This window comes from Oryza glaberrima, chromosome 10, assembly GCF_000147395.1.
Source record: "Oryza glaberrima chromosome 10, OglaRS2, whole genome shotgun sequence".
NCBI lineage: Eukaryota > Viridiplantae > Streptophyta > Magnoliopsida > Poales > Poaceae > Oryza > Oryza glaberrima.
Window position 1 is genome coordinate 20,328,377 of NC_068335.1, and position 10,609 is coordinate 20,338,985.

Consider the following 10,609-nt stretch of genomic DNA (forward strand, 5'->3'; position numbering starts at 1 on the left):
AGACGCTTACAACACGCGTACACTCATCCTTATGCGCACACACGTATAGATCGATGAAGTCAGCACGAATGCCTCGTTATCGATGGCTATGTAGCCTATACAACTTAAAGGTGTTTCTTCTTTGGTCACATGGAGAAAAAGGAGGAGAAAATGATGCGACATTTTTTAGTTTTTGCCGATTCCATTTGGTGTAACTATAGGTGAACCTACTTTCAATAACATAATTGTAAATTAGTAATGAGGATTAAAGGCTATAGGTGAAACTTATGTTAGGTGAGTATTCTAAACAAAATGGAATTCTTTGCTAGCTGAACGGTGACGTAGCGCTGGTATCAGGGTCCGTGTCTATCACTAGACTCAATATCATATGACGTTGGACTAGTATTGGGATGGCGTTGTCTCTATTAGTAGAGATAACGCCATGTTGAACAGGAAAAGCTATGTGGTTGTGATAGATTTATCCAATATCACTTCTACTAGTACCATGGCCACGTGGTATTGGAGATAGTAGGGAATAATGTTACATCCATATATACTTATAAATACATTCCATTGCTATTGCTACAATTAAATGGTCTCTATAGTATTGGATGTTCAGTTGCTAGTTTCATGGCTGTGCCACACTCAGCACCAACAGTGCTGCACGCACAGAGCGCAGCCGCTGCAGCCGGCTTGCTGAATGACCCATTGCCTAGGATGCATTATCAAGCATGATTTTCAACACTAGGGTGCACAATTCAAATAGATTTACCTTCGATGATCAGAAGGTTACATTGTTTTGTTTTATTCTAGTTTTTCAAGTGGAGAGTTCTAGTGGCCTTGCTTTCTTGTCATGTCCTCTGCTCATAGTCACCAATTGTAAATGCACATGGTAAACTGACAAGATATTCAATTGCATGTGCAATAACATAAAAGGAGGGCCAACCACAGGTAGAAATAACACCAATAAATATGTAATAAATTCCACCTTTGGTAATGCATTTCTATAATCTAGTGGTTTTAACTTCTATTTTTGGTGCGTTTCGTTGCCACAAACAAAAATAAAGTTTATGTAACCTACAATATAATAATAATTGATAAATATGTTCATGTACTATTTAACAACACAAAAGGTAGGGGCAAACATGGATATGAATAATCTCTACATGGATAGCCCGCAAAATTGAGTCCGTGACAAACCAATAGTTGTTGGTATACTAATTCTACTGAGGATGTAGGTAGGGGTAGTAATGGGCAAGACTCATGGGTCACTCTCATATATTTTTATATGAAAAATATGTAAAAATTAGCTCAACCCATTTAAAATCAAATCTCAAATTTCCTAGATTATAGCTCTTTACCAATCCTAGATATAGGTGATCTCCACAAGAACTGATTGGATATCAAGCTAATGTGGATGGCAAATCAGAAATGTGTTTCATGGTATATACACATGACGAGATTCCAGCATATGACTAGTCGAATGTGTGAGGTACCACCCTTAATTTTCCATCTTTGAAAGGACCACATTTTGGATTGAGGAAGTCATACAACCGATATTTGCTATCCCCACGAAAAGGGGGACAACGATGTATCTGAGCATATCGCCAGCCAATCGCCCATGGACAACCAATTCGGTACTTTTTTGTTAAGGAAAAAAAACCTAATATCAATTCGTTTCTTTTCAAATTAGAACACAAAGGTTGGCAGACAGTGAGATGAACCCTGTATGATTACACTGGACACACTAAATCCCACCACGAAATTAATGAATCTTTTATGAAAACACTGCCTTCGTCCACCAACCAGATTATTACAGAATCTTGTGAAAGATAAAATGGTCTTCAGAGTTCAGACTCACCTGGGACCGAAACGGGCAATACCACTATACCAGTGGAAACAGAAACAGCATGTAACTACCATGGCTCACACATATGCACAGCAAACCAAACGCCGAATTTCTTCTGGCCACACCCGTAACAAGTCAACGGCGAAGAAACCTTTTTGCTTCTCCCTGTCATATGCACAGTAGTTAAACACAGAAAAGACTAATCTGAGGCCCCAATCACCACTTCATCAGCACCAGACACCAAACTGCCAAATAGTTTTCTAAGGGCTTGTTGTTACCGGTGTAGCGTTGCGAACTGGCCATGCTGGATGCTGCTCCCACATGGGGCAGGTGCAGTGCAGCGGTCTTGGGTGATCATCCTACTGGGGAAAAAAGCAAGTGTCCTAGACCGCAAACCACTCCAACCAACGCGACCTGCGCGCAAAGTCCAACGTTATCACGATCTGTCTGGGCCAACACCACCACCACCACTTCCCCCCGCGAGATTCGTACCGATCACGGCGACGCGCGCGCCCCAGCGGGTAGGAAGCAAAAGCCTTTGCCGCCACCTCCCGGGTCGTTTTCGCCGCGACAGATGACGCCCGCGGCCGGGAATGGCGAAGGCGACGGGCACCGCACCACTACCACGCCGCCGGGTCCCCCGTGACGGACGGACGGACGTGGCCGCCTTGCGTGGCTGAACTTCTTCTGATGGCCCCCGCCTAGGGGGATCAGTTGGGTATACATACAGCAACACGCATCCTCTTGCCATGCTGGTTCTCGGTAGCCTGCACAACAAAAGCGGCAATAGCCAATAGGGGTTACAGTGAACTTATCTTGCTGCCTTGCTACCTAAGTACTATGTAAATAGTGGGTGGTCTCGCTGGTGGTCAAAATTCAGATGAAACTGCTACCTTCATCACCAGTAATCTCTGCAGGAGCAGACTCCGTCTTTGAAATGGTGGAAGCGTTTGGCGTCTCGCACTACGATCTCCCGGTCCGCGATCTTCGAGATGTACTTGATGGCATCATGGCAATCACCACAGACCCTGAGGTTCTTTATGACCACAAGCCTTGTTCCTGGGCCTGTGTTCAGCAAACCGAAGGCGATGGCCAGCCTCTCGCTGTGGTAGCTGAGCTGCTGTTCCTTCACTTCCTCCTCCAGATCGTGGTACACAAACTCTGTTCTCGGAATGTAGCCCATCTTCCTCATCTCTAAATCAAGCTTTGCCACCTTACTTACGATCTCTTCACGCTGAGGATGGCTCTGGTCTTCCATCACGAACGCGTGGCGTGTTCCGCGTATCTCTATTGAGCTACAGCCAGGCATCTTCTTGCTTCCAGAATCTTTCATTAGCTTTCTAACTTGTCTGACTTTGTCCCATTTCTTTGTAGCAGCATAGAGATTTGAGACCAACGCAAGAACGCCAACATCGTCAGGTTGCAATTCAAGGATATTGTCTGCTATACTTTCTCCAAGCTCCAGCTTCTTGTTATTCAGACAGCCTGAAAGTAGAGCAACCCAAATGGCAACGGTTGGCTCAGCTTTCATTGATGTGAGCAGGTCACTGGCTTCTTCCACAAGACCGGAACGTGCTAAAAGATCAACTAGACAGACATAGTGTTTCTCAGCAGGTGTGATCTTGAAGTGATTAACCATGCGACCAAACCATAGTTTCCCTTCCTCCACAAGACCAGAATGGCTTAGAGCAGACAAAAGAGAAGCAAATGTGGCATGATCTGGTCTCATTCCAGTTTCGTTCATTTCTTGGAACAAAGTGAGCGCATCCTGGCCTCGTCCATGCGCACCACAACACGCAATCATGGCATTCCACAAGATCAAGTCTCTATCACTGATCATGTTGAAAAGCATCTGTGCACTTGCTAGGGAGCCGCATTTTGAGTACATATCAATGGCTGCTGTACCGAGGATACAATTAAAATCAAACCTCCTCACGATGAAACCATGTACTGACCTCCCTAGCTTCAAGAATCCAATATTTGAGCAAGCTAGCAGAGCACTAACAAGTGCTCCTGAGTCAGGCTGAATACCAGAAGCCTGCATATTTCTGAACAACCGAAGTGCCTCATCCGATTGCCCATTCTGTGCAAAACCTGAGATCATCGCGCTCCATGAGACATCATTCCGGTGCACCATCAGACCAAAAACTCGGCACGCCACATCAAGTAGTCCATTCTTTGCATACATGTCCACGAGGCTTGTTGCAGTAACAACATCCATCCTCATTCCATGCCGTAAGAGATGCCCATGAACTGAAGCTCCCATTCGGACATTTCTGGCTGCTGTGCACGCTTGTATAACCCCAATCATGACCACCTCATCTCCCTTCACACCATCCTCCCTCATCCTCCTGTACATCTGAATCGCATCCAGTGGCTGTCCAGCACTCACGAAACCAGCAACCATGGTGCTCCAGGTGACGCGGTCCCTCCTCGGCATTCGGTCGAACACCTTGACCGCGTCGCCCATGGCGCCCCATCTCGCGTAGAGGTAGAGCAGCGACGAGCAGACGAAGACGTCGTCCTTGTACCCGGCGTCGAACGCGCGGTCCCTGACGGACTCCCCGCCGCGAAGGTCCCCGAGGCGCGCGCACGCGGAGAGCGCGAGCGTGAAGGTGGTGCTGTCGGGGCGCGCGGCGGGCGGGAGCGCGCGGAAGACGCGGAGCGCGGATGCCGGGGAGCCGCGGCGGGAGTGCGCGGCGATGATGGCGTTCCACGCGGCGATGGAGGATGAGGCGGCGGTTGCGGTGAGGGTGGACTCCGCGGCGGCGAGGTCGCCAGCGCGGGCGTAGGCGGCGGCGAGCGAGGAGATGAGGGTGTGGGTGGCGGAGGAGGAGACGATGAGGAGGGCGTGGAGGCGGGCGAGGGTCCGGGCGGAGGCGGAGGCGGCGGCGGAGGAGGAGAGGAGGCGGCGCGGGTCGTCGAGGAAGACGGGGAGATGCATGTGCTTAGCGCCGGAACGACGGATCGGTCATCGAGGAAGAGCGGCAAAAGGTGCGGCGGATAAAATCGATTTGATGCTGTCATAGCGTGTTTATCAATGTCATAGTATATTAATTATGTTTGGATTATAGTATTATAATATATGAATAATCAGTTTCGCTATAAATTTTATCGAAAGTCGTCCGTACCATCTGACACCGATCCTTCTACTGTAGATCTACCTCTGGGCAGTCGAAGAAGGTGGCGGAGGATGACAGGTCGAGGGTGAGTAGATGGCGCAGCGGCGTAGATTTGACGATCGAATCGGTATGTTGCAAAATGGGTACCTTATTCATTTGAGTCTCTTTTTTTTTTGCGGGAACATATAGATTTATTGATTAAGTAATAGGATTACACTCTTATTGCAGTACATGCTTAACACAGGACGGGGCATGATCGCGCCAAACCGCGTAATGTGCCGTCCGTTTAGCAAACTGAGCAAGTTCATAAGATACCCTATTGCACTCTCTTTTGCTAGGATGCACACGCACCATCTGAAGAGTTGCCATTGCTCGCCGAAGCTTCTCTGATCTGAAAGGACCATTGCGATCTGTCTTGTACTTTGCTAGTCAGCCTTGTTGCTACCATTGCACAGTCCATTTCCAATTCGACCCGCATTATTAGGCCTTCGCAACACGCCAGGATTTCCGCTTCCTCCGCAGCCTTGCATTGCCGAATGAATTTCCACGACGATAGCAGGGCTTGGCCTTCAGAGTTCCAGAGATATGCCGTGAATGCGCCATCAACGTTGATCTTTGCCCATCCTGTTGGCGGCGCCTTCCAAGGTGTTAATCTTCTTTGACCCTCTGCTGCTATCAGGCTTTGGATGCGTGCGGCTGGTCATTGTAGAGAGCTGTCTGCTTTGCCCTTTAAATCACTTGTTTTTTTGTCGGATGAGCAGCAGTTTCTCTGCATAGTTTTGCAGGAACTGGACAGAGCCATCTACCGAGCTGTTGCCTTTGCCACGAAAAGAATCATTCCGCAAGTGCCATGCTCGCCGTAGCAACATGAGGGTAAGTGATATCATCTGCGGTTCTGCACTTCTGCATGATCCAGCAAGAGAAGTAACCAATCAGGTTCGGCTTGCACAAATTCACTTTCCGGCGCTGTGGCATGGCACATTGGCACCCATCCTCCTGAGCAAATCCACATATTTTGCACGTCGGCCTTTTTATGATGCGTCGGCGACTTGTGTGGCCAATCTGAGTTGCTGATCAGGTAAGTTTAAGTAACTAAGTATATTGTGTGGATGTAGATTGGCAGAACATACTTGTGGCACTTGTTTACCTTCACGTCGATATATCATATTTTACGTCCTTTTTTTATTATTCTGAACAGGTATGTGTCCCTCCTGAGGATTGTACAATTTTATTCTAATCTGAGCGGTTATAAACATCTAATGCATTTTTTTTGTCTAAACAGGGAATGTGATTTCAACAATTTATGAAGAATCTGGTTTCCTGTGCTATGTCGGAATGTGGGTACATTTTGATTTAGTAAGGACATGCTTACAATCTGCTTGATCCCTCAGTTAGCACAATCTTAATTTCCTTTAAATAATCTTTGGATAATGCCTTGATTTCCTGTTATATTTTTTTACTGTGACCAGTACATAATAAAGCTATTTGTTTCCACAAATCTTTGAACAGAACTATAAGTTTTTTTTATACGAATATCGTGGTATCTCCGACGAACATTATAGTAGACGAAACAATTTGTGTATTATCTGAACTTTGCATAACAAACAAGTTACCTATTTACTCCCTCGGTTAAATGCATTCCATTTTCTGCTATTTGTACTGTTGGGTGGCTGCTGAATATATATTTTTCCTTTTATCTCTTCATAAAAGAGAATAAAGTTTCTGTATAATTTATTTAAGGCAGTTCCCAACTCACACATATCATTGTGTGAACATATATGTCGCAGTGTCCGAATGGATTAAAACTGAATATCTGTGGTGTGCTAACTGCATTAGAAGTGAAACATGAAAAATTCTTGAAAGCAGTAGGATTGTTTAGTTTTTTTTATTATCAAATTGAACTGATAATAATTTCTTGCTTATTCTTTAAATATGGATATAATTCCACACTACTGCATTAATAGTCACTTAAGTTGTCCCATTTAACTATACTAGTAGCATGCTAGTGCTAACGCTACGGCAACATTTATACAAGAAGATGCACGTGCACATATGCAGAAATGAATTATAACCATTCCGATAAAGAAGAAAGAAGCAAATTGTCTTTATACAAAACCACATCGTATACCCATCAGCTGTATTTGTCTTTCTAAATAACCCAAAAAATTGATATTACATACTGAAATTCCAGCATTACAGTAGAGATGTCAATTTCAACCTAACCTACAGAATTACAGAATTGTCCTGTCAAAAAGTTTTGGCTGTTGTTTTTTCACATTTGTCAGCATGTTTGATCTCTGAAGTTTGGCGCTGCCTGCTTGAATCCTTCTTTGGCAACCATGATCAGATTTAAATGCCACAAGGAGTAGCAATTTCATCTAAGAAAATATTTTGCACATGAGAAATCAAAAATTATAAAAGGATTAGGATTAACACCTGAGCAAGAGCGTGTGTCTCTTGCTCTTCCTCCAACACACCATATATTCAACATCAGCTTAAGCCTCCCTTATCCTAATAATTTCTTCGATTGAGCATGTCTCTACAAGAAACAAACCAAAATTAAGGCATGTGAGGCCTTTTTCACCAGACAATGACCATCGGTTTTCTTCCGATGCATCCATTTTATGCACCAATGGGGATCTTCTTCCTCAAACATCAAAGGAGGGGAAAATAGCTTCCAGCAGAATACTCACCTGTGCTTTAAGATGTACCCTGATCATCTCCTCATTTAAAAGATGATTATAGGACAAACTTGCACTTATATACAGACTAGTCAGCATGCACGTGGAATCCACGTTACTAAACAAATTTGTGAAAATGTTGAATGTCCCATCTGAATCTCTATTTAGAAAGAGGCTTGAAAGCAGTGCACCATAACCACCTACAACCACCCAATTCTTTACATCAATAGAAAGTAATAGGTAAAATTGATGATAAAATGCACAAGAGCCATTGCACCTCCGTTAACGTTAACTTTTGCAGGATCAAGTCCCAACTTCTTGCAGCAGTATGCGTACTGAGAAGCAAAAAAACCTATGTACAAGAGCAAATAAATATTACCATGCAGATCTGTTGTCTGGTGGAGAAACTCCATGAATGGATGAAAGTATACCTCATTAATCTCGAAAAGGTCAACATCATCTATTTGAAGACCAGCAGCTTTCCTCGGCAACAGCAGGACCAACACCCATTACAGCTGGGTATATGAAATCGCACATTCGTGCAACTATGACCATCCTTTTATGAACAGTGTGTAAAAAAAAATCTGCATGTCTAATTCTGCAAGATGGCATTACACATCTTCCCCGTTATAAGTGAACTTGCTAATGTAGAAGCAGAGTAAAAATAGCACGAACAGCTCGCTTGGCAGCTCTGTCTGCGCTGGTCAATGTTGATCAGAATTCAAGATCGATCCAGCAAGCATTCCCTCTCCTTGCTGGATTTGAAAATGGAGGTTGTAACTAACCCATGCAAAGTGTAAATGTTAGCCAAAAAAAGGTAAATGGCAGCAAACATGCATGTACTAACTCTGAGATTTACAGGAAGAGTATTACTATGAGAACAACCTGCTTTCTGAAAGCAAATAATTAGCTTGCTAGAAAAGTAAGTGTTCGTAAATCATCTACCTTACTTCATATTGTGAGGTAGTTACGCAAATTCAAAGTGCAATTTATCGAAGTGTATAGAATTAGGTATAGCAGTGGAAGTGTGTAATCAAGAGGATTTTCTTAATACTGTTTAAGCTGACTTAAAGATCATTTTTACAATACAAAGCAAATATTAAATAGATTATGTGAAAGCTATGAAGTTGTGGTGTAACATATGGAAAACAGAAACAAGATAGTTTTGGTAATGGTACAGGGTAGCATCATCTGAATGTCAAGCAAAGCAAGCAACATATAGCTTAGTTGTAAAAAGAGTGGATTCCCATCAGTTTAAGTGTAATATTGCTTATACACAGGTAGTTTCAAGGTTTGCTAAAACCTAGCTAGTTGAACATAGAAAAAAGGTAACTGATATTTTCCAACACTCACAAATTCAGCATACCACCAACTTCCAGATTAGCTCAAAACCTGTAGAAGTAATATGAGAGAATCAATGTTCCAATTTTTTTACTTGCTTCATTCATTGTTGCCGTCAACCTCTGATATCCTTAAAACAGTTGGATCACTGTTGGATTGGTGAAAGCCAGAAATAAAGGCTCCCCGAGGACACCCAACATTTGCTCTAGTTCGAGCTTAGTGTTTTCTATATTTTGGATTTCCTGAGGTGTTAATGGAACAAAAACAAAATACCAGAAGATTCAAAGCTTATCTTCATCATATATTTTATTATGGGTAAAGCAAATCTGTCTTCTACTAAAACTGCACATAGTATTATCAGCATGTAAGTTATTTGAAGGAGAGTAAGTAAAAGAACTGAAAAGGATCAGATTAAGTTAAGGTTTCAAATTTTATGTAAATTAGAATGGTTCTAAATATAGTGAAGGAAGAATGGAATACAGAGAAGGATGCATATGGCCATATGGGTTGTGTTTTACTGTCTTACCATTTAATTACTCATTGGCAACTTCTCTTATGCCTACTCTTACACTACTATATCAAGTGGATATTGGGATAAAATTACAATCCACTTAGCATTACCCAAGTTCAGCAAGTAGCCACAGCCAGAACATTAATTCTTCTTAGCTGGGGATGAAATACTTGTCTCCCTTGATGCCACAGACAACAGCTTCCAGAAGAATCAACCTAATCCCCCAGTTTTTTTTTTTCACATGCATGTTCTTGTCAGCTAGGGTGTTAGTTTTAATATTGTCGAGGAGGCCAGTTTAAGATGGATGAAGTAGAACTGCCCAATAAAGGAATATATTTTCTGTTGCTGCTTACGGGAGAAGACAATCAATCCATATGAACAGGAGTAAAAATTCCAGTGCCAATTGAAAGTTTTCATTTAGGAAGCAACTAGTATTTTTGCAGCACAACTATTATTCAGAATATCATTCAAGCGTACCCCATTCGGTTGTAGAGAATGAGCTGCCATGCACTCCTAGTGTCTAACCTTGGAAGTTGGGGTAGTAGTATCAACAATTTGTGCAGTCAGTACAGTAGAAGTCAAAGAGCCAACATGTTAAATTAAAGATGAGTAGAAAACAAAAACAAAAAAACAAAATCCTCATCTAATAATCTTAACAGATGCTCCCACAATCCCACAATATCACCATCTAAGCATTGAGGCAAAACAATAATCATTATTTCAACCAGGAGCAATTTGATCAGATCATGCACCGACGCTGAACGTTTCGATCCCCGCGGGAATTCTCGCTCCCTCGGTCTCGGAGGCGCAAGTGCGGGAGCGGGAAGGTGGACGGCGACGAGAAGAGGAGGAGGAGGAGAGAGCGAAGGCAACGCCGTCGATGGCGACGAGGAGGGAGAGGTGGACGGGTGTCTCGGCTTCTCACGGTGGTGGGGATGAGGAGGGGATGGGGAGGAGGCGGCGCCGGCGCTCGCGCGAGAGTAGGCGGAAGCGGCGGGATGGTGCGGCGGCTGAGTTGAGGAGCCGGATATGGGGGCGGTGATGGATAGGAGGAGGAGGCGGCGGCGGCGAGGGGATTCGAAGCGGCGGCGGGGTGTATTTTGAAATATTATTTTTTTAAGGTTTA

At 43.8% G+C, this 10,609-nt stretch overlaps 1 protein-coding gene and 2 long non-coding RNA genes across 8 annotated transcripts; 1 reads left to right on the plus strand and 2 right to left on the minus strand.

Annotated features, from left to right (window-relative positions):
- Positions 1–244: 244 nt before the first annotated feature.
- LOC127752792 (putative pentatricopeptide repeat-containing protein At3g25060, mitochondrial) lies at positions 245–4,772 on the minus strand. The gene is made up of 4 exons (XM_052278203.1): positions 2,722–4,772; positions 2,321–2,595; positions 2,107–2,242; positions 245–1,993 (listed from the first exon to the last, which is right to left on the minus strand). Exon 1 carries the CDS (start codon positions 4,770–4,772, stop codon positions 2,727–2,729), a length of 2,046 nt encoding a protein of 681 aa, XP_052134163.1. The 3' UTR covers positions 245–1,993; positions 2,107–2,242; positions 2,321–2,595; positions 2,722–2,726.
- Positions 4,733–8,065, plus strand: LOC127752796 (uncharacterized). Of its 6 annotated transcripts, XR_008012431.1 has the most exons (5): positions 4,733–4,822; positions 4,987–5,077; positions 5,289–6,028; positions 6,233–6,306; positions 7,933–8,065. It is a non-coding gene; the product is annotated as an uncharacterized LOC127752796 (long non-coding RNA). The 6 variants fall into 6 exon arrangements; XR_008012427.1 differs by having other exon boundaries at positions 5,289–6,306; XR_008012430.1 differs by lacking the exon at positions 7,933–8,065 and having other exon boundaries at positions 6,233–7,040.
- LOC127752797 (uncharacterized) lies at positions 7,058–10,542 on the minus strand. Its single transcript, XR_008012432.1, has 5 exons — positions 8,985–10,542; positions 8,063–8,386; positions 7,909–7,983; positions 7,644–7,831; positions 7,058–7,489 (listed from the first exon to the last, which is right to left on the minus strand). It is a non-coding gene; the product is annotated as an uncharacterized LOC127752797 (long non-coding RNA).
- Positions 10,543–10,609: the final 67 nt, after the last annotated feature.

What these genes read in the sequence shown, in the direction of transcription:
- LOC127752792 (XM_052278203.1), bottom strand. Translation starts at nt 4,772, where the DNA reads ATGCATCTCCCCGTCTTCCTCGACGACCCGCGCCGCCTCCTCTCCTCC.